Source organism: Macaca nemestrina, chromosome 5 (genome assembly GCF_043159975.1).
Source record: "Macaca nemestrina isolate mMacNem1 chromosome 5, mMacNem.hap1, whole genome shotgun sequence".
In the NCBI taxonomy this organism is placed as follows: domain Eukaryota; kingdom Metazoa; phylum Chordata; class Mammalia; order Primates; family Cercopithecidae; genus Macaca; species Macaca nemestrina.
This window is the reverse complement of record NC_092129.1, coordinates 182474885-182502621: the sequence shown is the minus strand read 5'-3', so window position 1 is coordinate 182502621 and position 27737 is coordinate 182474885. Positions and strand designations below refer to the sequence as shown.

Here is a 27737-nt window from a genome sequence, read left to right as displayed (position 1 = left end):
ATTACAGGCGTGAGCCACTGCGCCCGGCCAAACTGCTATCATTTCTACATTTGCAATCTTCCCAGTGGTGGGGACTGTATCTGTTTTGTTCATCATTGTACACCTAGGGCCTAGCACAGTGTCTGGTAAATATTTAGTGAATGAATGAATGGTTAAGAACAACAACAATATTGGATATTTACTCTGTGCCAGACACTGTACTAATAAGTACTTCGCATAACTGACTCTGTCAATTCTCCAATAATTTTTTGAAAGAAGTCCTATTATTAATCTCATTTTTAAAAATGAGGGAACAGAGGCACTGAGAAGTTAAGGAACTTGCCTAAGGTCACACAGCTAGTAATCAATAGGTTTCAAACTCAGGCCGTTTGGCCAACAGGCCCACATCTGAGCATAATACCACTTCCTCTTTAAGAATGAACACACAATGCAATAAATCTGTGCATCAACGCGTGCATGTATAGAAAACTATACACAAGACAGGGGTCTTAAGTGGCACAGAACTCAAGTACTAATGTTATCATCAACAAATACCAGAATTCAGGAGTGATGGAAAATTTAAAGTCTAATTTCCAGGATCAGGCTCTCTGTGGTAACAAACCTCTGTAGGCAGAGCACCAAAAAATGTTGCTCGATTGAGCTTTAATTGGATGCTGGAGTCCTTAGTCCAGAGCAAACACTTTGAAAACTTCACACTGGCACAGAGCGATATTTAAGGTTTTGAGGCACTAAATCAATGGGGAAAAAAAAAATTACCAGCACATGTGGAACTATGCCCTATATGGAATCACTGGTGGCCTCTTTCAAGCTAGTACCTGCCTTTCCTGAGCAAAGGGCCATTTTTGAGTGTTATTCAAAACACAATATAAAGCTCTATTTCCCTTTAGTCTTGCTGTAGGATATCAGTGTTCTGAGACCTGACGTGTCTTCACCACTTTGTTTTTCAAATTTTCTTTATGGCATTTTTTTCCCCCTATCATTCTGAAATGATTCTAAGAAGACGTAGTTATTGGTTGAGTGTCCCTCCGTGCAGAAGATCTCAGGGGACAGATGGCCTAAGCTGACCAGTGGAAGCACTTTTGTAGTACTAGAAGAAGAAGCAGCAGCAGCCTTTGGCATGTGCAGGATGGACTGAGACCCTGAGAAGGGAAAGATTCAGTTTAGATGTGAGAGAATCCCACATCTGCCCTAAGTTGAATGTGGACAAACCTCAGAGAAGCTTGGTGCTCTTCAGGACTCACACAAAATGGCTCTAGACCGTTGGCTGTTGGGACCTCACACCTAACTAACAGCTTATTTACAATGTAGTCTCCAGTTCTGGTTACCTTTCAACTGGAAGAATATTCTCATCCCTGAGGCAACTCAACAGGAGGCTGTCAAGTTGATCCAAGTTTTAGGAAAACTTGTTGTTCTGAGGAATGAGGTTAAAAGTTTAGTCTCACCATACAAGAAAAGCTTACCCAGTGGAATATTAAGTTGAAGCAGAGTGAATGAAATTAATGCAGCCTAGAGGCTTAGAAAGATAAAATGTAGTTCAAGATTCAAAATTGGACAGTAAAGGGAAGCTCAGGAGAGAGCCAAATCAGTGGAAAAATAAAGCAAGTATATGAAATCAGACACCACTCTTATACTGAAAGAATGCTAGTGTCAACAGAGCTGCAGAACAGGTATGATGATAGCATTTGAATGAACAAAAGAAACGGGAGGGATGCAGCGTCGGTCACAGCAGGAAAGGGGGTCGATGCAGATTCAAGAACAGTCTTGTTAGTCTGAGGGTCCTTTTCCTGCTCAGTGAATTCTTTTGTTCTGTGTCCTTATCAATCCCACACCTTGCCTAAGTAGGAATGACAGACAAGCCATTCTTAATGACTTCCTAGCTTTTGAAACTATTTTGGTGTCAGAGAGGGAAAGAGCCACATTTAAGTTGTAAAAATTGAGGATTCTGTTGGCTTAGGAAATTTCCTTCTCTGAGATGGCCGTTTTTGATTGTAGATACAGAAACGCATTTACCCAAATATGTGATCTGTGCCATGTCCCAGAAAACTGACATCTCTGTCGCACCTCCTCAGGCCAGAGAGTCAGATGGCAGCACAGCTCAGGGCTCCAGCCGCCAGTCCTGGCTGTGTCAGCACAATGTGGCTGGCATCTCCCTCCCCGAGGGCCAGCACACATCCTCTCCTGGGCACACCCACTCTCCGTTAGCACCGGGAACAATTGTTCGCTGTGTCGGAGCCCCGGCCACGCCCTTCGCCCGGACAATGCACAACTCCACAGCCCTACCTCTCCCAAGCACCGGTTACTTCCTTTCCTTTTTATTTCCTCCAGTGTGCAGAGTGCATGAAACACAGTTTTTTCCTTCTGTCTGAAACAGGACATTTTAAAGAGTGGTAAATGATGACCGATTCACTTTCAGTCTCTCCTCCACGGAGTTTTCCTAACCTCTCCAAGGTTGTACAACAGATAGGAATTTTGTTCAGAACACCGGGAAAATGGTTTCAAAAAAATTCAATTTTCACAGTTAATGTTCACTTCACTAGGTAACACATACGAACGTTTCTCTCTGGAGACGATGCTTTCTACTATCTTTAGGTATATTTTCTACGTTGAGTTTTGCTTCCATGGTGAGGATGGACCTCATTAAAGCAATAACAGCAGGCTAGGCAGCTTTATAAATTTAGGAAAGGAGGATGTTATGTTCTAACAACCATTTTTTAACACAGGAACTTCTGTATTTAGAAATTCACCCATCCATCTAGCAATCAGTCAGTATTTATTAAGTACCTACCTTGTTATAGTCTAGTCTAAGATTTTTTTTTTTTTTTTTGAGACAGAGTTTCGCTGTTGTTGCCCAGGCTGGAGTGCAATGCATGCGATCTCGGCTCACTGCGACCTCTGCCTCCCGGGTTCAAGTGATTCTCCTGCCTCAGCCTTCCGAGTAGCGGGGATTACAGGCTTGCACCACCAGGCCCGGCTAATTTTGTATTTCTAGTAGAGATGGTGTTTTACCATGTTGGTCAGGCTGGTCTTGAACTCCTGACCTCAGGTGATCTGCCTGCCTCTGCCTTCCAAAGTGCTGGGATTATAGGCGTGAGCCACCATGCCTGGCCTTAAGATATTTTTTTAAAGTCCCTATCCTCAAAGAGTTCACAATTTGGTAAAGAGAAACAGATATGTAAACAAATGATTAGATTATAGTGAGTTATAATAGGTACTATAATAGAATTAGGTATAGCATATAATGCGGATACAAAGAAAGGAGTGGGAAGGAATTTCAGCAGTACTGATGTATTGGCCAGGAAAGGCTTCATGGACAGGGTGGTACCTGACCTGAGTCTTAAAAAATGCAGGGGAAACCATTTATGGTATAGTGTGCAAGTGTGTACTTGTGTATGAGTACACAGACACAGACACTGACACAGCTGGAGAGGCAAGCAGGCCCTCCAGGCCCCAGATGTCCTGCAGGTCTGGGAGGGTGTTGCTAAGTCAGGCATCCTGTAGGCTATCAGGGACCAGCCATTAGAATAGAAGACCAACATGACGAGATCTACTTGTGATGTGAAATTCCATTTCTGAAATCAAAGATTTCTTTTGATGGGTTTAACTCTTGTTTTCCTTTATAGAGCAATGAAGTTTGTGGTGAGAATGATAATCTTAAATTGAATTCATTGTTTTCTGATTTTGGAAATGCACGCTGAAGGATGCCAGGGAGCTGAACTGACAGCTCCAAAGGCTGGCAGCAGGCATTCCATGAGTACATTTTCCCAGTCAGCCAGCCAAATGTGGCCATGCACTGGGTGGCCAGAGTCCTTACCACTTCAGTTGGCCGGTAGTACTTGAGATCCACAGTCACGTGAACTTTGCCGGTCTCTTTACATCTGCCCACTTCATTTTCATTCTTTCCTTCCCACCTGTAAAGAAGATAAACACCGAGTCAGCTCCTAATTGCTCGGGAACATTTGGCCATGCTGTAGCACCTTGGGATGCCCCAGCCCGCTCCCTGCAGGAGTGCTTAAGCTCATTAACTGCAGCGGCACAGGCTGATGCCCAACTTGATTATTAAAGCAACGGGGACTTTCAGACTGCTCTAGATCTGTTTTGAAAGGGCAGGGTTTTTTCCTCTTCTTTTTAAGAAAATCATGATGAATTCAGAAGTGAGGCTTTAGAAATGAACAGATTAGCCAGAAAATTGGGCAACTTTTGGGATTTCAAAGATTTTGTATTTTTCTAGACTATTCTTGGTCATTAATTATTATAAATAAATTAATTAAATGAATCAATTATTATAAATTAATTAAATTAAATATTGTAAATTAATTAGATTAATTATAAATTAATTAATGTCTTTTGTCCTCCCCCTTTTTTCTTTTCTTTCTTTTGTAGTTTTAGGAATATTCAATGTTAAGTTGACGCATTCCATTTGGGAATAAGTTCCATAACCTAATTAACCATTCAAAGCATCCCTGGATCAGATACAAGTTCTCCTGCTCTTCCCAGTCAATGGTGGGCCCCCTTAATAAGTCTCAGATGATTAAACCTCCAAAAAGAACACAACTAATTGTTCGTTTCCTGCTGAGAGAGGGTATATCAATATTACTTTCCTACAACCTCCTCTGACCTAGCTAGGATACTGTTTGCACACAAGTTTCCTTCCCTGAACATCCACGGTTGACAGCAGGAAGGATCCCAGGAGCGACTCCCCAAGTCCACACTATGCAGCATGAGCTCATATGCTTCGAGATTACCTTCTCGCTAAAATTCTACTTATCCATTTTATGTTCTTATTTTTATAAATCAAGCCACTCGCTTAATGGTAACCTCTGGATTTCTATAATAGTATACAATTTGGGTTATTTATTTTTACATATGAACTATTTGGCAAAGAAAGAAAAGAAATGAACAAGTATGGCATGTTTGACTTTACCGTTTATCATTAGAACCGGTTTGCATTATGAGCTGGAGATGAATCCTGTGGACACAGGACAATTCTGGGTGCTGTCTGGGTCAGTCACCATGGGGAAGACAAAATTAGTTACTTGACTATGTAAGCCACAGGCACCACTGAAAATGAACATTAAATGTTGATCCCAGTTACATTTTGGAATAGGTTGAGAATTAAAGACATGAACTGGCCTCATAAGCCTTATTTCTGATGAATCACCTGAATGTTCTGGTAGCAAAGGGGAGATATTTCACTGTTGGAGGAATAATCAGTTTGTTAGTGTGCTGAATTTACCAATGGACTCAAGGCAAATATGAAAATTGTCCTGTAGCGCAGAGAATTATATAGCACAATATGTTGAATAATATACAACTGTACAACTGGTCATTTCCCCGTGACTTTTATATTGATTATTAACACAAAAAGGGATGTTTGGTAATTTGTTTTCATTTCTTTCTTAATGTTGACTAGATCGTTTGGCAGGTCATGTAGGTCTAAGAATTTCAAAGCAAGGGGATTGGCAGGTAGTATCAGAGCGAAGTTTTTGGAAAATTCACCGGGAAACGTTAAGTGGATGTTTTGGAGCATGGAGATTCAAAGTGTTTTAAAACATAACCTAAAGGAATGATGACCCTCATACATCTCCTGTGGATAAAGACCAAATCTTAGCTGATATCCACAGGAAGGGAGGACAATTGGTTAAGTCACGATTTTTTTAAAAAATTAACTATCTAATTCTAAAGTTAATTATTTAAGTAGAACTTTTTTTTTTTTTTAAATTTTGGTTAGGCTTTCAGTAGATGAAAGTATATTTGTATTTCACAGGCATGTTTTAAATATTTTTGCTCACATTTCATACTTTGCAAAGAGAAACAAGTTCAGCAGATACTTGCATGATCGTATCTCCAACCAAGTCAAAGAGTTGTAACAGAAATACCATTTACAGTTCTGCTGATTGATTTTTCATTTGTAGCTGGGTATTTGGTCTGTGATTGGCCATGCTGACTTATGTGCACATAAATATTGCACTGTTCTTCCACTGGTAAATCTCAAATGCCACAAACATGAGGACTGGTGATTCAAATCCATTTATAATTCAATTTTTAAAAAACCACACACAAGCACACACACATCTTTAAACCAACAGAGCCTTGGTAAAGAGTTGGAGAGAGTTTTCTTGATTTGGGAGGGAGCATGTGAGTCAGGAGAGGACTGAGGCCCCGCCTGAGGGGTCTTTAGACTTCAGTGGGGTCTATAAACTGTTTCTGTGACGAGCCAGATAGTAAATACTTAAAGTTTTACAGATCACATACAGTCTCTGTTACATATTTTTCCTTTTTCCTCCTCCTTTTTTTGTTTCTTCTTCTTCCTCTTATTTTTCTTCCTCTTTACTTTCTTCTTCTTTTTTTTTTAACCACCCTTTAAAACTGTAAAACCTGTCCTTACCTCCAGGACAGTTAAAAAAAAAAAAAAAAAGGGGCCTCAGCTGGGATTTGGCCCACAGGCCACAGCTGCCCATTCCTGCTTTGGCCGATCAGGTTAATGGTATCGCCTCACCCTCAGCTGAAGGAAAGCATTTAATTCCTGTTTATAGCAGCGGCCTGCACGGCTAGACCACTTGAATTTTAGTGTCTACTACTGATTCTCTTTGATTGCTTTGCTGGTCATAGACTAACATTTGGGATTTGTAACACTAGCTGAAATGCGAAAAGGCTGAAGGAGAAACACTCCCTCTCTAAGGGGTTTATTAAATACAGCCTGAAAGTCAGACTTGGGTCTGGTGCTACTTTGGCGCTCAACAGGCACCAGCTCCCTTGCACGACTTTTTGCCATTGTCTGAACGCTGTCTGCTGAACTTTCATCTTGCAAATGCTGTCTACAGTCAAAACAGTCTCCAAGGGCATGGCATTGCCCTCTACAATTAATATAGCTACATTGAATAAGCAAATGTAATCAGGAAATGGCTCAAAGCTGAATTGAGTTGGCAAAAACCACTTTCTAATTTGCACCAGGTCTGAATGAGGGCAGTAAGCAAAAGTTTCCGCCAAGTGCCAAAAAACATTCAGTTACGACAAAACATGAAACACTTGTATTAACAAGTAAAAGGTAACAGCCAACATGTCCTAACAAGTAACGTTATGACTCAAAGCAGAGCTGCAATGTTAATGAAATGATGGTGGCTTGACAGAGAGGAGAGAATTCGGTTAATTAACAAGAATTACTACCCACTAATTTAGATCAACGGCTCACCAAGCACGGATCCTGTATAATTCAATTTTTAAAATAAATTGTTGCCTCCTAATAAGCATTAAATAGCAATAGAAAGCACTGAAGAATAACAGAATCAAGGACAATAAGGCAAGATAAAGCACTATTAAAATCCACTCAACTCGGCATTCCTTTGAAGGAACAACAAAAGCAAAGTCAGCCACATGAGTCAAGTTTGGGGCTATTAGACCTAAGTGTGTGTGTGTGTGTGTGTGTGTGTGTGCGCGCGTGTGTGTGTGCGTGCGCGTGCGTGTGCGCGCGCATTGGGGTGGGGGTGGGGGGTGGCAACACACTCCTTGTAGTGATCATGAGTCAAGTTTGGGGCTATTAGACCTAAGTGTGGGGGGGCAACACACTCCTTCTAGTGACCCAAATATCATAAAAGCGCTCAGGAATTATTCTGATTTATTTAATTAGGCTATTTAATTAGGGTATGGAAGTAGGAAGCTGCAGCAGCTAAAATTTAGTCAGTGCCATAAGGCAGGCCTGGAGGAAGCATTAGCTTCTGGATAAAGATGGTGGTTTTTCACACACTTTTGCTCCTTCCCCAGAAACCTTTCAAAAAGGAATAAACTCACATGAGCTAAGAGGGCGGGAAAGAGATGTGAGAAACCAAATTCTGGAAGCTGGAAAGCAGATGGATGAGTGTTAAAGGACTTAGCAGAAGCCCTAGAAAAGTCTCCTAAACCAACAGTGGGAGAGCTGAGAATGGCCCCAATTTACACTTGCAGAAGTCTCCAAATGCTCAGGAAGTGAGGCCTGATTGCAAGTCTCCGTAGGCAGCAGTCTGGGGCTCCATCCCCTCCCCGATTCCGCACTGCTTGGCCGCTCACTGCCTCACCCTCCCTGAGGTAAGAGGTGGCTGGACTGAAGGCTATGGGCTCAGTGAAGAGTGGGTCACCATGCTGAAGACAGAGGAAATTAGGTGACTGTATGCATGGTGAATACTGAGACCCACCACCCAGCTCTCTGTGGGCTGGCAGTCGGGCCTATTTCCTTCCAATGAGGACACTGGGGAGGCTCCTCTGGGCATCAGAGATTCTCCAACTAAAAGGCCTTATCAAGTCCTCTTATAATAAAATAGCCAACAAGCTCTCACTATGCCCTCAAAACTTACAAGTAGCTTTTTAGGCACCCGACTTTTAAAGAAGCAGAAAACCAAGTATTATGAGACAGGAAATATATAAGGAAAATCACATATATAAAAAATAGAAATCAAAACGAACAAACTGAAAAAAAGCAACTTGGAGGAAACAGAACAAGCAGGGGGAAGAGAATTAAAAACAAAATAAAACAAGAAAATCTCCACATATACCACCTTTAATATCCTCAGACAGATCAGGAAAGATATCAAACAAACAAGAACAGGATACTACATAAAAAGAAACAATTTGAAACACAGGATTTTAGAAGTTGAAAACAAAAAACAGAAATTTATAACTCAAGAGAAGATTTCGAAGATACCTGAGAGTATCTTCTGGGAGTTGAAGAAATCTCCCAGAAAGTAGAGCAAAAATATGTAGATATGAAAGACCAGAAGAAGGAAGATAAGAACATTGGAGTGCCTCAGGGCAGTCAGTATAATAGGATTTCCAGAAAGAGAGTACAGAAAAAATGGAGCAGAGCAAATAACTCTCTTAAAACAAATCAAGAATATTGATCAAAGCAGAGGCACATGCATTTCTACACCGAAAGGGTGTCCCCCAATAATGAATGGGTCTAGACCCACCTCAGATCAAGTTCCACACCACTGGGACCAAGAGAAGGTCTGAACCACTTTCCACAGGGGACAGACGGGACTGGGAGTCAGAATGGCTCTTGGTTTCCCATGGTGATACTGCAAATTAATAGGCAATGGAGTAACACCTTCAAAGTTCTGAAGAAAAATTATTCCAGTCTAGAAATATATACCAGCAACATCGTTAATTTCGAGATTGGACTAAAGATATTTTCAGGTATATTTTGTCACAAAGTATTTGTTTCCCATGCATCCTTCTCAGGAAACTAATTATGATTTTGCTTTACCAAACCAAGCAGTCTTGAGTAAGATGTCAGGAAACAGGGGCTCAGTGTAGGACAGCAGCTAAGAGAGCCCCCAGAGGAGCATGAAGGGACACAGCAGGGTTTGACCTTCGGGCCAGTCCACACGCGGTCAGGTCAGAGGCTCCAGGGCTGCCTCAGGAAGATGTGACTGACAGCCCAACCAGGGGTCTGAGAGCCTAGAGAGGTGATTGGCACAGCTGGGGCAGAGTATGGGGTAAAGTTAGTGATAAGTACATAGAAAATGAATAGAACAGAGAAAGAAGGCATCTGTTAGCTCTACGGTAAACAAATGACAATTATACATAAAAGATAAAATAGGCCGGGCGCGGTGGCTCACGCCTGTAATCCCAGCACTTTGGGAGGCCAACGCGGGCAGATCACAAGGTCTGGAGTTCAAGACCATCCTGGCCAACATGATGAAACCCTGTCTCTACTAAAAATACAAAAAATGAGCCAGATGTGGTGGCGGGCGCCTGTAGTCCCAGCTACTTGGGAGGCTGAGGCAGAAGAATCGCTTGAAGCCCGGAGGCAGAGGTTGCAGTGAGCCCAGATCGGGCCATTGCATTCCAGCCTGGTGAGAGTGAGGCTCCGTCTCAAAAAAATAAAATAAAATAAAATAAATGTGGTTTACTGGAATGAATAGCATTCATCAGTCATGGTAATGTAACAGTAAATATTGACTTGACTCCAAAATTACAATATAACAATTGAGTATTAAGAGAATGGAGGGATGGGTCAAGGGGAGAAAAAGAGAGCAGAACTCTTGTTTTGAATAAGAGGAAGCCAACAGATAAAGCCTAGAAGGGAAAAATCAGTAACGACATGATATTTGGAAACATGGAGATAAATGCCAAAGTAATTGTAACACAGGGCAATAGAATTTCCAGAAACAAATATTTATCTTTAAATAAGACAGTGTACCGCAGCAGAACAACAAACATTTCTGTATGTTGGAAAAGGCCCACAGAGCACCCCAAACAGCGGAGCACAGAACATTCCCCAGCAGATGGGCCTAGCCAGGGAAATGGGCAGGGAGGAAGCGGAGGGTAGGAGACAGCAGGGATTTGTGAGAACTCCCGTACAACGATTAGAGGACTAGGGTGCTGGGGTAACTGGGCAAAAACATCTAATAAAGAAGGGAAAAAAGAATTATAAATGTGAGCTTTGTAAGTAGCAGAGTGTGAGTGACTAACCCCCACCCCACAGGCCCCTCTAGGTTGCAGAGAAAGCGAGTCTGGAACGAAGAAGATGGGCCTCAGCACAGCCCAGCCTGAGCTCTGTAACCGGAAGGGGTATTCTGTCCCACTAGCTCCACTACAGACCCAGCACTTCCTTACAGGATTAATCTGTCACCCTGCTTCTGGATGGGAAGGGGCTGACGTCTTTGGCACCATCAACATTCCAGATCTTGCATCACCACAAAAGCCACTATCAGGGTGAGCAGGTGAAATCTGCAGAGAAGACGGAACAGGCAACCCTGGGAAGAGGCAAGCCAAGGTGAAGTATGCGACCTGAGCAGCCCAGGGAGGAGGGCGGTCAGCACTGCCAAACTGTGATGATGGGCAGATGTCAGCAGGATGCAGGGACTCGAGCAGGGCCCTGGGCACATCAGAGAAAGCTACTTGGATAGGGTGTCGGGAGCTGAGTGGATGGGGTGAGGCTGTGTGTGGAGGTGGCTCCTTGATGCCTTTTGGCAGAGCAGGGGAAGAGAGAGGCCAGGCAGTGACTAGAGGGACCCCAATTCTGAAGGGGCATCTGTAAAAGATGAGAGGGAGCCTCAAAGGAGGGCCAGAGGCCAGATGCAGTGGCTCACACCTGTAATCCCAGCACTTTGGGAAGCTGAGGCAGGCGGATCACTTGAGACCAGGAGCTTGAGACCAGCCAGGGCAACATGGTGAAACCATGTTAGGTCTCTAAATAGAAAAATTAGCTGGGCTTGGTGGTGTGCACCTGTTGTCCAACTACTTGGGAGGCAGAGGTGGGAGGATTGCTTGAACCTGGGAGGCAGAGGTTGCAGTGAGCCGAAATCGTGCTACTGCACTCCAGTCAGGGGGCCAGGGTGACAGAGTGAGACTCTGTCTAATAAAAGAAAGAGGGCTAGGGCTGAGTGCGGAGGCTGAGCGGCAGCCTGAACCTCTTGAGCAGGCAGAAGGGCTGAGGCCATAGGCCAGGAGGAGGCACCCTTCCAAGGGGCATCAGGGCGACCTGCTAGTGGGACAGGCGAAGTGAGGGCGGGTGCCATTTTTATGCTTGGGGACCACTGTTTTAATCACAGACCCACTCTAACATTTAAAATACAGCACGAGTCTAAAGGGTGGACCCTGGATCTAAGAGAACCTTAGCTGTGTATGGCCTCTTGCATTGCTACTGAAATGGAGGCCGGTTAGCCTCCATCCATGCCTAGAATTCTTCCAATTTATTTCTGATAATTATTCTAAGTAAGGGGCTTCCGGCAGTACCAAGCCCAGCTGTTACGCTGTAGTTAAGGAATAACCATCTACAACAAAAAATGTGAAATTTAAATCCATTATACAGCTGTTCATGCAGAAGGCACTTCTTAAGATTAACGCCTGCATCTATTCTGTGATTTCTCTATCATGGGGCCCTTATGAATGTTACTTGCTGAATTCATGCGCCAAGAGGCAGACGAGTAGCATCATCTGCAGTGTATAAGTGGAGGAACAGAAGTTTGCAGGGCTGAACAATTTACAGATGGCACATGGGGAAGGGCTGCTGGAGCCAAGGCTGCCAAGCCAGGCTCTTGGGCTGCCCCACCCTGGGCCCAGACAACACCCGTTTCACATGGTCTGACCCGAAAAGGTGCGGTACCCTCTCAAAAGGGCATAGCCATTTTTGTGGGGAGACCTCCTCAAACATTACTTTCAGGAAGAGTGGTCAACTGGTCAATACTTCCCTTGCTGTCTTCTTTTTAGCAGTAGGACTGAGAAATTACTTAATAGGGAGGCTCTCCTCTCAGTCTTTTCTTAAGCTTCATCCCTAGGAAGTCAGACTAGGAAGACGAACTCAACGGAAAAAGCCTTGTGAGGTGGTGCCTGCTGAGGGTAGCTCAAGAGATCAAATAATAATAATGATAATAAAAAGACAAGACCAGAGATGGCTCTCCTCGGCTGTGAAAATGACAGTGAAAGGATATTCTGATACAGAGCTAGCATTTCAATGAGCCTCAGCGTGTCCACGCTACCTTGCACAGCTCATTAAATGTGCTCTAGCTGCCTGCTTCATTTATATTTACCCAACTGGGGCATATTAGCCACCCCCAATGGATAAGGATGGAGCTTCTGCTGTATGGGGGAAAGCAAAACTGACGGAGGCCTTCCTGCAGGGCCACAGTAAGTAGGCAGTGCCCAAAGGACCAGTGCCCAAGCACCCCCAGAGTTGCAGCCACTGTTCTGGGCCATCTGCATCTGTACCTCTTTCACCTACACAACTGTGTCTATCCATCTCCCTTCCTCCCACCCCCACAAATCTTCAGCACGCACCCACTAGGTGCCAGCCAGTAAGCTAAGCCAGTTGCTAAGGACACGGGTATGTGGAAGCCAGACACGTCTCTGTGTTTAAGGAGCCTGCAGTCTATGGCCACCACAGTCTTGTGAGGGAACGATGGCAGAGAGCCAGGGTGTTGTCAGAGCCAGGATGTAGGCACCTAGCACAGACTAGGTGGAGGGAGGGTGTTGGTCAGAGGGAGGATGCCTCAGCTAAGACCTGAAGAATGAGTGGGAAGTGGCCAGGGGAAGCAGACGGACTGTAGGAGCAGGGATCTGACGAGCCCAGTGTGGCCGGGCTGGTCCACCCTCGCTCATCAGCTTGCCCAGCGCCCACACACAGTGCACTAGCTCCTGCCTCCATGCCTTTTCCCATGCCCTGCCACCCACTGGAATGTCTTCCTCCTTCCTATCATCCATATCTCCCAATGTGGACGAGGACCAGCTTACATCTAACTTTCTGAAGACGTAACTCCAATCATGATTGTGAGGCTATTACTTCAGGATTGATAGAATAAATCTGCAGAATGTCTTCATATTTGCACAGATATTTGTAAATAATGTGTTCTTATTAATTGACACCCAATTAGAGTCTGTATTTCTCCAGGGCTAGGAAATCTCTTTCAATTCTCTTTGATTAGTTTGGCATTGAGAGGAAATTAGATGAGCAAATAACACATGTGTAGAGCATCTGAGAGGTGTGAGGTGCTGGGGCAGCTGTTTACATACTCATGAAGGCAGCAGCTATTTTGAGGATCTAACAGACCCTTAGTTAAGAATAGAGCATCTAAGAGGTGTGAGGTACTGTGGCAGCTGTTTACGTACTCATGAAGGCAGCAGCTATTTTGAGGATCTAACAGACCCTTAGTTAAGAATGAAAATGGGCCCGCAACCTAGTGAATTGCATCAACTGACTATGAAATGGAATGAGGGTTGCCTCAGACCCACAGCCCAGCATGACATCAGGGCTCAAATTAGATCTTGCAGGTGCCAATAATTCAAAAGTCTCTTGCTCCAACAAAGGCACACATCACCTTATGTTGTAGTATTTTGTTTTTTAAGGGTTAAAAATCTAACCATCTTAGAAGTTCAGAACTATAAATGATAGTAGGATTCACATTTCCAGGAGGGAGGTAGAGAGACAGAGAAGAAGAAAGCAAGAGGAAAAAGTGAAGGAGACCTCATTTAAATGGTAACTTGAAGCTTATATGAAAAGTCCAACCTCTTTCTGATGACTGAATATAACGTGAATACTCTTGAAGGCCTGAGTCCCTTTAGAGTCTCTCCAGAAAGTTCTCAGGGTTCTCTAGGCACGTTTTCTCAGCATGACTGCTTTTTCCAGCTCTAATGGGGATTTTGAGTGATGATGAATGAAGATGAGTTATATTTCCATCATTCAGTGTCACAAGTTTTACTCAACCTGGTCACAGCATGGACATCAAAGGAAGCTTCGGCCAGCTGCTGAGGTGGGAGTTCAATCTATCTCAGGGATCAAAGGTGGCTGGTCTAAACACAGCACATTGAAAGGTTAGGGAAGAATACAGAGCTGCAGCGAATTTCCTTCTCCCGACTTTGCCCCTACATAGAACCCTTAGAAGTACGGCTCCTCACGTGAGAGTTCTGTTCATCACCCACAACTGACTGAGTGGAGGGATGTGCTCTCCCACAGTGAGTCTGACAGTCCCAGGCTCTGCAAATTCCCGAGGAATGCCTTACAGTAGCTACCCTGGCCGCAGGGATGCTCTATCCACCCCCCGGAACCTGCAGCCAGGCCTTTCTTCTCAGGCGCTGTCTTCAAGATCGGCCTCCAGAGGCTTCAGCTCAGGACCCAGGGTCCAGAAATCCCATCCATCAGGAAACAGTGTCAAATGAAGGGAGAAATGTGCATGAGCACAAAACAGCTTGTTACCTCTGCCAGGAGGACCTTAGAAATGGGTTTCTTTTCTGATGTGTAACAATGTTGCCCTTGTTACTTTTACTGAAAATGTAAATTCAGTACCACAGGCTACAATAACAATTTCCATGTCTGAAACATTACCCACTCCCCCACAACAGCAAGCAGCAGATGTTGGTTCTCACCTGGTTGTAGGGTACTCTTACAACTCTCTTCTCCAAATTTAACAAGATTAATGACAGGAAATTAGACAAGTATTTGCCTGTTTGGGTTATCCTACTATCATTTTAATTGTAGGAGAAAAGTGTTTCCTTTTCACACTACATACTTAGTGGTAAGTTGATGTGAAAGGAAAAACAAAACACAGCACTAAAAAGAGCCCCAACAATGCAATGTGCTCCACACACACTCGCACACACCACACACACACACACACTCTCTCACACACTCACACACACACACATACACACACTCACACACACACACACACACAGTGATGCTCTTACAAGAAAGCAGTTGTCATAAGGCTGCCTTTCTCAATACAAATGACTGCCTAAGAATTTAAAACGATACCTTAAATTTTATCAGGACTGCAAGTGGTACTGATCTGCTTCCCTGGATATCTTCTACCAACCCAAACTCAAATTAATGTGCTATTTTCTAACAAATGCAAAACAAAAATTATTCAAATTACTCAAGTGATGTCAAAGGTCAAGAAGAAATATCTGTGTCGATTCTAAATATACAGATGGCAACACGTGTCAAGCCTTTTCGGTGAACATTACAACAGATAAATTTTAAAAATGATAGCAAAAATGGGAAGAGACAGGAGATCTGAGAATAGCAAAAGTGAGAATGTTCCAGATACTGAGAGGTGTGTCTGATATGGTATAGCCTCATGTGATATGAGACAAGCACACAAAGTACAACAGGTAGAACTACGAGCAAGCAGAAAGCTTAACTAATGGCAATGCTAATGAAACTAGAGACCTTGGCTCTCCTTCACCCTCTACATCTGGCTGTTCACCAAATCCTGCCAATTCTAAGACTCAAATCAATCGCTCCTCTCCCTCTCCATGTTCTCGGCTGAATGCAGGTCCTCCTCATCCTTAGCTGGACAGCTCCAACAGGCCTCTAGGGAGGAAGCATGGTGGTTTCCCTCAAGCCGCCCCCACCATGTGAGAGGGAATAATGCTAACCATGAAATCTGCAGAAATCAGGGTGACTGCATTTCCGGGAGGACTTTCTGGATAAACTGGCTTTTGGGACGTCCACTTGTGCTTGATTACGTATTTACAGAGCACCCTCAGCTGTTGAGAGCACTGAGGATAACCTGGGAATGAGCCGATGCCCACAGGCATGAAGACCTGGGTCTGTGTTCACTGCAAATATCCTATCACAAAGTTTTTTTTGACAGCATATGAACAAGAAGGATAAAAAGTGCATATAAAGAAAAGAGGGGCGTCTTGGGTCACAAAATACTCATTTCAGACCCTGGTTCTGCTACTCCCACGCTATGTGACCTGGGGAGAGCACTGAACTGCACTGTGCCTCAGTTTCCTTCTCAGTGCAATAGTGCCCCAGCCCTGGAAATTAAAGAGAATAGGGACGCGTCTCCTGGCATGCTTCCGGGCTCGCCCTAACCACTCCTGCGTGCCGTGGTGAGCATGGGCTGTCTCTGTCTGCCTTGGACCACATCCTGCTGTTCTTCAGCAATGGCATCCGGCTGTAGGGGAAGACCCTGCTCCCGTGCATTCAAACAGTGGACTGTCAGCGGGGCCGCTCATCCCAGGATCCTCACACCCTGAAAACAGGCCAAGGCCTGGGATCCAGTCCCACACTGGCCACAGCGACAGGTCTAGGGATAACTGCAGGACCCGCACAGGGCCAGCCACGGTCCTTCCTCAGGAGTTTTTAAGGGGATTGTTCTTACAGGTTCTATTCCTCTTTGACTGTGAGAGGCTGTGAACCAGAAAGGCAGTCTAGACTGCCCTCTGCCATGGGGAGTAGCTGAGGGATGGAGGCAACATCCAGGAGCACTGGAGCCAAGGAGCAGAGGGGCCCTGAAGGAGCACCAGGTACCTAAGGCTACTCTGAGTTCAGTTTCAGTTCCTGAAAAACAAAAGAACTCTGACTGCTGGAAAAGTCCATTCACTTTTCTCCCTTTCCTAATATATTACTAAATACTTTCAGTATGCTTAAGCCTTTGTTTTATTAGAACAGATACTTCACACATTTAAAAAATAATTCATGTGTATCATCCTTTGCAACTTTTGGAGCATAACAGGACACTCCTAATAAAAAAATGTCATGTTCGATTCCTATAGAGAATACAAACAAAAGAGCACATAGTTTTTAAAGAATAAGATGTTATGCTTACATCTTATTTTTCTCATTAAACTTGTTTAAGTATAATCTGTGTTATTCATATATACAATATAAATTTGTTAAACTATATTTGAGAGTTGTTTTAAAAAAGTAATTAATGAGAGTGGCAGATACTAATTTCTGCTAAACTATACATTTTAATTAAAATTTTTGGGCTGGGTGCGCTGGCTCATGCCTGTAATCCCAACACTTTGGGAGGCCGAGGTGGATGGATCACTTGAGGTCAGGAGTTTGAGACGAGCCTGGCCAATACAGTAAAACCCCGTCTCTACTAAAAATACAAAAATTAGATGGGCGTGGTGGTGCACGCCTGTAATCCCAGCTACTTGGGAGGCCAAGGCAGCAGAATCACTGGAACCCAGGAGGCGGAGGTTGTAGTGAGCCGAGATCACGCCACTGCACTCCAGCCTGGGTGACAGAGTGAGACTCCATCTCTTAAAAAAAAAAAGGGGGAGGGTTACTTAGAAGCAACATAATAAACTGTATATTTGAAAGGCATAAAAAACCTCAGTCCCAAACATAATCAATCCAACAATGCATTTTTAAGTCCACAAAAGAATAAGGCCAATTTTTTTGGAAAAATGAGGTATCTTCTTTAAAAAATAAAATAGAAGGCCAGAAGAATAAACATGACCAAATTACACTTCAAAGATTATTTTATATCTTCTTGCTTCTTATCTTTATGCTGTTTTCCAATTCCCCATGTTATACGTAAAATTTGAAGATCTTATTTTTGCTTTCTCATTTTTAATTTTCTATAATTAATGTCACTAGTTTCCTGCACAAAGGTTTTATGCAAAACAAATTTATTTAACTTTTGGCCATGAATTGTCAATATTTTTTCATAAAATTGGAAGCATATTGAGACAAAATGTTCACAAAATAATTGTATCTCTTTTTTCTGAGTGTTCTTATTTTTGTTTTCAAAATTTTAATTGACACATTATAATTGCGCACATTTATGGGGTACATTTTGATATTCTGATACATGTATAGGTTGTATAATGATCTAGTCAGGGTAGTTAGTGTATCTATCAGCTCATGTACATGTTTCTTTCTGGTGACAACATCAAAAATTCTCTCTTCTAGCTACTTTGACATATACAATAGGTATTGTTAACCTTAGTCACCCTATTGTACAACAGAACACCAGAACTTACTTCTCCTATCTTATAGTTACTTTGTACCCATTTGCCACCCTCTCCTCAGCCTCTTTCCACCTCTCCCTTACTCAGTTTTTGGTAAGCACTGTTCTACTCTCTGTTTCTCTATCATCTTTCTTTAGATTTCACAGGAGTGATATCTAAAGTATTTGTCATTCTGTGTCTGGCTTATTTCACTTAACATGATGTCCTCTAGATTCATCCATGTTGTCACAAATGACAGGATTTTGGCTGGGCGTGGTGGCTCACGCCTGTAATCCTAGCACTTTAGGAGGCCAAGGCAGGCGGATCACCTGAGGTCAGGAGTTCAAGACTAGCCTGGTCAACGTGGTGAAACCCCATCCCTACTAAGAATACAAAACTTAGCTGGGCATAGTGGCACATTCCCGTAATCCCAGCTACTTGGGAGGCAGAGGTTGCAGTGAGCCAAGATCGTACCACTGCACTCTAGCCTGAGCAACAGAGCAAGACTCTGTCTCCAAAAAAAAAAAAAAAAAAAAAGAAGGTGCTTATATTGCGATAAATTTCAAACTTAAAAAAATAATATTTACAAATAAATGAAATTGAAAACATCTTTTTTTTTTTTTTTTTCCCCCTGAGACAGAGTCTTGCTCTGTCACCCAGGCTGGAGTGCAATGGCACAATCTCAGCTCACTGCAACCTCTGCCTCCCGGGTTCAAGCAATTCTCCTGCCTCAGCCTCCTGAGTAGCTGGAATAACAGGTGCATACGACTGGCTAATTTTTGTATTTTTAGTAGAGACAGGGTTTCACCATGTTGGTCAGGCTGGTCTTGAACTCCTGACCTCATGATCTTCCCACCTCGGCTTCCCAAAGTGCTGGGATTACAGGCATGAACCACCATGTGTGGCCAAAAACATCTTAAAAGAAAGATGAAAGAAATTTGGAAAAACTTGATTTAGATGCTGACCAACATTTGACAAATAACAGAAGTAGGGTTGGATGCAGAGCAGAGCAAAGGCCCCGCTCCACACTGAAACTTTCTGTATTGCTCTTCAGGAGACTGAAGGGGGAAGATGACAGCTAGAACCGAGGCTTCAGCAAGCTCAGGTGCATACCTGCCAGACAGCTAGAAGTAGTCATTTCTCAGGTATACTTACACAATGGTTTTTCCAATGTGCATGAATGATTTCTCGACAAATTCCCGGACACTATGGACCTCCCCAGTAGCTATGACGAAGTCCTCTGGCTCATCGTTCTGCAACATCAGCCACATAGCCTAGAGGGAAACAGAGGCAAGTTCATTCTGGAGTCACACTAAGTGGCCACACAGTTTTCCAGCGCACATAATCAGATAAGGACATGGACAGCTGGAACATGAGCATGAATTTCATACTACATTCTAACCACAACAGCAATGGCTCCCAACTTTTACTGAGCATCAGAATAATATGAGGAACATTTTGGTGTGGATGCCAGGGCTGCAGCCACAGCAGGGTGGGCTCAGAGGCCTGGAGATTGTTTCTCAGAATCTGTATCCTTAACATCACAGGTGATTCTCATGTTGCAGGTCCTCAGACCACAACGTAGAGGAATGTGATGTGAAGCAGTGTGTATAGCAAATAACCTTTTTATAGTATTATTTACAAAAAGAACAGTTCTTTGTTTTTTTTTTTTTTGAGACGGAGTCTCCCTCTGTTGTCCAACCTGGAGTGCAGTGGTGCTATCTCAGCTCACTGCAAGCTCCGCCTTCCGGGTTCACGCCATTCTCCTGCCTCAGCCTCCTGAGTAGCTGGGACTACAGGCACCCACCACCACGCCCAGGTAATTTTTTGTATTTTTAGTAAAGACAGTGTTTCACCATGTTAGCCAGGATGGTCTCGATCTCCTGACCTTGTGATCCGTCCGCCTCGGCCTCCCAAAGTGCTGGGATTACAGGCGTAAGCCACTGCGCCTGGCCAAAAAGAACAGTTCTAAAAGCACTAATTTTTCTTCATATCATAGATAGCAGGCAAGGAGAAAACCATTTAAAGACAGATGTTTGTCTTCAAAAGTAGAACCTAATTTTTGAATAATAAAGTTGAGAATGTACTAGTCACAAAACAAAATAAGTGCAAACCATTAATGGAAAAACCACCACGTAATGGAGAGTACTACTATTATAAAAAAGTTGTCTGAGAGGCAATGAAAACATTTATGCCAGAGTTAATGGGTTCATAAGGCAGCATTTCAAGGCCAGGTGATCAACTTCCACATCAAAATGGATGTCTATACAGGTACACTTTCTCAGTAGGAGTCAGGAGTCTGGTGGGTGAAAATGCCCCTGCATATCCAAGATACAGACTGGTGGCACCAGCACAGCCCCGCTCCCCTTGGTTAGCTTTTATCAACAGCAGATAGACCCGGAGTTCCTGTACCTTGCAATTACACCTTAAAGATTTTTTTTTAAACACAGATAGAAGATGCAGTTTTAAAAAAAATTAAGCGTAGCAGGAATCCAACAGGAATACGTCTCTTCAAAAAAGGTTGAAACAAAAAAGAAAAAAAAATCGTTCTCTATTTTTTCATCACTTCCACCCAATTCTCAAAATAAAACAGGTAAAAACAATAAGGACTTAATTACAACACAGCCTCCAATGATACGTGCATTGAACTCTTGTTCTAGCATTTAAACAAAACTGTTTTGGTTTGTGTCTCCCTAAGTTGTTCCTTGATAAGCTGAAAACAAGAAGTTGTTAAAATCAATGAGCCAGCCTATTTTCTCTTAGAAAAGGCCACCAAAAAAGTTTAATTTCCTTTTTATTCATTTGAATTTGTGGAAACCTTCTAAAAAATAAAATTAAAAATAATTTCTCCTTTACCTGAAGTTATTTCCTGTGTATGTTTTTGTATTTTTGGTCTATTACAAGATTGTTTTAAATCATATAGAAGATAAGATTTTGGGCTATTTTACATGCCTTGGAGATGTGGCATGCTGGTTGGTACAATGGTAATGGTTTCAAGTCAGTGATATTCTATAAAGTAACTGACAGATGAAATTATCTTGGCGAGAAGACAATTTTGTTCACATTAATGAAATACCCAATTTCATTTTGCCTTAAGAAATCATGGTTGGTGAACTTAGCCACAACACTTTTTAAATGTTACACTAACACCACCACTACTACTAATAAAGCATGAGCTTTTAAAAGGCATGAAATACAAGTTGTTCACTGTTGTGGGATAGTCCATGCAAGCAGATGGAGTCTACAATGGCTTGGTAGCTCCCTGAACGCTGTTAAACACTGGGGGCTGAGGAGAGCAATGGGGTCTGAAATGCAGCCCAGGCGCAGCACCGTCTGTCAAGGAGTTCCCCAAGGTGTCTTTTTGAAAGGGGCACCAAGGCCTGTGTGCCTGAGCAGACGCCTAGTGAGCCTGCGCCTGCAAGTGAAATTCCCGCGGCCTGGAACGCCCTGGAACGCCCTGTCTCCTCGTCTGTCTGGGAACGCCGACCCCTCTCTAGGTCCTGGACCAGGGTCCCAAGTCTGGCCATTGGCATGAATTCCAGTGCACACAGTGTGGTGGCTTCAATGGGATCGGGCCTGCCCTTTGGCCCCCTTCCCAACTGAGCTGCGCCTCCCACTTCACCCAAGTGGGCGCACGAGTGTACCCGTGGACACACACACAGGCACACGTGCACACACAACACACACAGAAACTTATTTTGACTTTTGCCAAAATACCTTCAGAATTTTTAGGAAAAATTAAATTATGCTTATGGCTAGAATTTCTATCTGAACATTCTTCTGCGGGATTAGATGTAAGGGGGTAAATACACTTAAATGTGTTTGACTCAAATTTCCATTCTAAAAATAACATTTCAAATAGGTCTTTCAGGACCACTCAGCTTATTTTATTTCTTTAGAAAGTCCGCTGTGTTAGAATGGTCTCGAAAAAGTCCTATTTTTAGTCATGTGAAAGAAGGCAAGGGCTTGCTAAAAATGTAAGGAGAAAATATGGCTGTTGGTTAACGGTGGATCACTTTAAACACCGGCCCGGGTCCCCTGGTGCTTGTTTTGTTCCCGGCAGGAATCTGGGGATCAGTCAGGGCCTCTCCTTTTACTAGAGCGAGAGCCAAGAATCTGCTCTTTTCTTCTCCATCAGACTATCTGTGGCCTTTGACCTATCAATTTCTAGGCATTTCCTCTAACGTTCATATTGTACCAGACTCCAGTCTGGGAATGAGAAGAGAAAGGATATACAACTCCAGATTTATTTGTTATTACTGAATAGTTTACTGGTTTCAACAGAGGGATAGAGCTTTGTTTAAATTTCCACTGAGCATAATTAATGGTTATTGACTGGTAAATGAAGAACAGGTGACACTCTGGATTAGAAGATAAATGATCCTGTGTTCTGGTGTGATAATGGGTTAGTAATTCACCACAAAGCCGAGGCTGAGTGCGTCCCGTTGTAATGCTAGATCATGTCCAGCAGACAAAGGCCCCTGTGTGAGAAGGACGCAGCCATCCGCCTCCTTATACAGCTGCACACGTTGATGTGCTCCATTTATTCTCTGATGGATGGCACAACTGAGGCAAAAGTTCACCCGTTCTCACCTTCCTGTTCACATGCTGGACCACATGACCCATGACATGGCCAGGCCACACTCTGTGAGCAAATCGCCACCCAGCTCTGGCTTCTGACTAGAGAAACAGCGTTGAGGTTACATGGTTTAGAGGTCAGTCTTCTCTCTCTGTCTCTCAAGGAATGAAGAAGGAAAAAGACAGTCTGCCTGCATTCCTCTGGTGTCCTTTGAGGATGTGACTGACTTGTCCACTTCCTCAAACACTTATTTACTTTCAGTCCTGACCTGATTACCAGTGCACATGAAAAAAGTCTCCTTTTTAATCCATCTCATGGAGAGGAAAGCAAATCAGTTAAGGAATGCGCCAGGGCCTCAGATTCTTTAACATAAGAATGTCCCTTAATTGCCAAAAAACAGTGCAGTTTTCAAATCCTGTCTTGCATTCAAGGGCTTTTAAGCAAATGAAGTTTAAGGGAAATCTGACTCCATACCATTGACTTTTGATGGCCAAGTCAAGACGGGTATAAATATTACTTAAATTTGGACATGTACTATTTTATAACTATATAGTCTATCTGTTCTACAAATCCAATTTGGAGAAGTCAAAATAAAACTTTAATTTTATTATTTATTTATTTATTTAGACAGAATCTCTCTCTGTCGCCCAGGCTGGAGCGCAGTGGCACAATTTCGGCTCACTGCAACCTCCGCCTCCAGGGTTCAAGCAGTTCTCCTGCCTCAGCCTCCCGAGTAGCTGGGATTACAGGTGTGCACCACCACACCTGGCTAATTTTTGTACTTTTAGTAGAGACGGGGTTTAGCCATGTTGGTCAGGCTGGTCTTGAACTCCTGATCTTGTGATCTGCCAGCCTCGGCCTCCCAAAGTGCTGGGATTACAGGCGTGAACCACCGCTCCCGGCCTATAAAACTTTAATTGTAAAATGTCAAATAAAAATACCCCCCTCTCCCAGTCTCCCATTTGGTAATTTGAGGGGTGGATGCGGAAGTGGTTTGGGAGGCTCAGGAAGGCCGCTCCTCTCGGGAAGCTGCCGGCTCCAGTGGCTGTTCAGAGCTGGGCCAATGAAGGAGAACACTCCAAGTGCATCACCACAGCCGACTGACTACACCTGATTCCATGCATGCCTTCTGTGGTGGGATGTGTGTTTGTCTTAAAAATTTGGATTCTACAATTGCTTCCACCTCGACATTAACCTCCAGTTCAGTATCCAAGACACAAACACTTATTAACTGAGCTGGCATCCATGAATAACAAGATTTGTTAATGAAGGTTATGTTTAACTATGTCTATGTGACTGCTATTTTTCACCCTGGTGCTTTTGTGCTTTACGTGCTACTGTCACAAAAATCTTAAAAACCACACACACACACACACACACACACACACACACACACAGACACACACAATTATGTATGTATACGCATTTCAGGGGAGAACATGTATGAAATAACTTTAATAAAAATCATGGAAATTTGAACAAATGGAAATTAAATTTCCAGAGAAAGGATGCCCAGTGTGAACCCATTCATATGCATTTCATCTCTAAACATTTAGTAGCTGTTTTCATGATGGCAGCCTGGTGTTTAGTTTGAGTCAGGACCTCCAGTAGTTTTGTGGTCAGTCAGGCCTTATTCTTTGTGGAATCCACATCGGTAGGTCTTAGGTCTTTGGGTTAGTTTTAATTAATAAAACTATACTAATAAAAACAAACAGTGTAAAACCAAAGTCTGGCCTTATGGCTATCTCTATGTCTATTTTCTTCCTGGGCCAAAATGCTGTGTCACATGGATTCCTTAGATTAAGGGACTTCTAGACATTTTAAAGACATGATGTTACTGAACAGAAAAAAAAAATTAATTAATAAAAGGACCAAAAATAAAAGAACACAACCCAGAAAGCCATATAGCTCTTGCTTTTTTCTTTGCTAACATATCATTCTATATTGACACCATATGTACTGAAAGAAAGAGGCAATGTCAAACTTCGTTTTGCCCTCTATCTTTTAACTCTAGCCAGGAATACACAGCTACAAACTTCATGTTGGGGTTAATGTTTCTCTTCCCCAGAAACAATATAAAATCGAACAGCTCCTAGTCTTGTGTTTATAATTCTGAATCAGTTTTCCAGGATATTATCTGTTCTTTCAATTTGCAGATTCTAGTTATATATTTATTTCTTCTATTTATCTTTGAATATATCTTATTTCTTCTATTCCATTTCTTTTTCATGCACACCAATTATGCATATGTTATATCTCTTTCGTTCTATCTTTTACATCTATCACCTCCGAGCTAATGATGTTTGGGTTTTGTTTCATATTCATTTATATGATTTCCTCCAGCCTGCTCACCTGATTGTTTTAGTAAAATTTACTTTATATTTTGTTGCTAATATGGTTTCAATTTCTGTAAGGGTTTTTTTCTCTTTCATAGTTTTCCTGTTTACTACCAGCTTGCTTTTTATCTTTCTGTGACTTTATTTAAGCTAGGAGACAGACACCTTTTTTCTTACAAAGCCAGATAGTATGTATTTTAGGTTTGTGAACCATATTGTCTCTGTTTCTCTGCTGTTGTAGCACAAAACAGCAACGGACAAAACAGCATCAAGTGGGTATGACTGTGTTCCAATAAAACAGTTACAAGGCCCATGGACTATAATTTGCCCACCTTTGCTTTCAGCAAACTTAACAAAAATATGTTGCCTGTGATTTCTTTGATTCTACAGAGAACAGTTACCCAAGCTCCAGCTGCTTATTGTTTTGAATGACACCCCTTATGATATGCACCACACATTCGTTTTGCTTATGTTCCTTTTCTTCTTCTTGCAATCCTTTCCCCACTCACACTCAAGCGTAGATTCTGGGGTAGTGCCTTTCTACTTATTATTATACTTGAATGAGGCTGGCTGTTTGCTGAAGAATCTTGGGAGGGGGAACAGGAAAGTACACGGAGGACAGCCTGCAGCTTTCATTCAGGCTTCTCTCAAAGCCCTCCCACCAACTTCATTGCATGCTTTGCCCCAGGACATGGCTGCCACAATTTCTCAAGATTTTGCTGGTTAGTGTGATTAGTGGAAAGGAGCACATGAATTGTAGGGCTTCCCTAGCGCTATCTGGCGATGTTTGCTTTCACTCTGCCTCCACCCCAGATCACAATCTGCAGTGTTCCTTGGCTAGGAGGCTAGGAGGCTATGCCATGACAATAAAATTGGCTTCTGGCTAGATGTGGTGGCTCACACCTGCCATCTTAGCACTTTGGAAGGCTGAGGCAGGCAGATATCTTGAGGTGAGGAGTTTAAGACCAGCCTGGCCAACATGGCAAAACTCCGTCTCTACTAAAAATACAAAACTTAGCTGGGCATGTTGGGGGGGGGGCACCTGTAATCCCGGCCACCTCAGAGGCTGAGGCACAACAATCACTCGAACCCCAGAGGTGGAGGTGGCAGTGAGCTGAGATCGTGCCACTGCACTCCAGCATGGGTGACAGAGATTTTATCTCAAAAAAAAAAAAAAAAATTAAACATTAAAAAAAAGAAATTGTCTTTTCCTTCAGCAACACCTTCTTGCCATTGTGTAGTGTACAAGTGGGTATCTATGAGGATATTTTCCACTTCTTTCTAATAGGTAATATTATTTTATGGGTTTTTTAGGACTGAAATTATTTTGCGCAAAATTCACAGCCTGTGTGTATAGTTCCCAACATCTGCTCTAAATTTTCTTCAAATTTCATGGTATCTCTCTCAAATACTTTTTCATTTCTTTGTAGACAGGGTCTTACCCTGTCACCCAGGCTGTAGTGCCGTGGCATGATCGTAGCTCACTGCAGCCGCGAACTCCTGGACTCAAGTGATCCTCCAGCTTCAGCCTTCCAACTAACTGGCACTACAGGCAGCACCACCACACTTGGCTGATGTTTTTTATTTTTAATATGCAAAAATAGTAAAAATGTATGTATGGGCTGCATTGCTCCTGGCCTCAAGAAATCTTCCTGCCTTGGCCTCGCACAGTGCTGGGACAAAAGGAGTGAGCCAGCAGCCTCAAATTATTAATACCTCACATTTCAAGTTGTGTCCAATTTCACTGTTATAATGAAGAAGAAGTTTTCTCTTAGCTTTATTATTTTTCTTGATTTCAGAGGGTTTCAAAAAAAGGAGTGTTGAATGAAAATGCCCTTATATTCAGCCATTTAAAAATGTCTTTCTTGAAGATGGCTGAATAGGAACAGCTCCGGTCTGGAGTTCCCAAAGGGACCAACGCAGAAAGCAGGTGATTTCCGCATCTCCAGCTGAGGCACCGGCTCATCTCATTGGTTAGACAGTGGGTGCAGCCCACGGAGGGCGAGCCGGAGCAGGGTAGGGTGTTCTCTCATCTGGGAAGCACAAGGGGTTGGGGAACTCCATCTCCTAGCCAAGGGAAGCTTTGAGGGACTGTGCCATGGTGAACAGTGGATTCTGGCCTAGATACTACGCTTTTCCCATGGTCTTTGCAACCCACAGACCAGGAGATTCCTTTGGGTGCCTACACCACCAGGGCCCTGGATTTCAAGCAAAAAACTGGGCAGACACCGAGCTAGCTGCAGGAGTTTTTTTTTTTCATGCCCTGGTGGCACCTGGAACACCAGTGAACAAGAACCGTTCACTCCCCTGGAAAGAGGGCTGAAGCCAGGGATCCAAGAGGTCTAGCTCAGCAGATCCCACCCCCACAGTGCGCAGCACGCTAAGATCCACTGGCTCGAAATTCTGGCTGCCAGCACAGCAGTATGAAGTCGACCTGGGACATCGGACCTTCGTAGGGGAAGGGGCATTGCCATTACTGAGGCTTGAGTAGGCGGTTTTCCCCTCACAGTGTAAACAAAGCCACCAGGAAGTTTGAATGGGGCGGAGCCCACCACAGCTTGGCAAAGCTGCTGTGGCCAGACTGCCTCGCTAGATTCCTCCTCTCTGGGCAGAGCATTTCTGAAAGAAAGGCAGCAATCCTAGTCAGGAGCTTATAGATA

The 27737-nt window shown here is 43.2% G+C and overlaps 1 protein-coding gene across 3 annotated transcripts in view; it reads right to left on the bottom strand.

Moving 5' to 3' along the window:
* Positions 1 to 27737, bottom strand: part of LOC105487306 (GDP-mannose 4,6-dehydratase) — a 635071-nt gene that overhangs the window by 108349 nt on the left and 498985 nt on the right. For all 3 annotated transcript variants that reach the window (XM_011750748.3, XM_071097732.1, XM_071097733.1), the window contains exons 8-9: positions 19318 to 19436; positions 3812 to 3908 (exon numbers count right to left, since the gene is read on the bottom strand). In XM_011750748.3, the coding sequence (XP_011749050.1) occupies positions 3812 to 3908; positions 19318 to 19436 (216 nt within the window). The remainder of the gene's footprint in view (positions 1 to 3811; positions 3909 to 19317; positions 19437 to 27737) is intronic.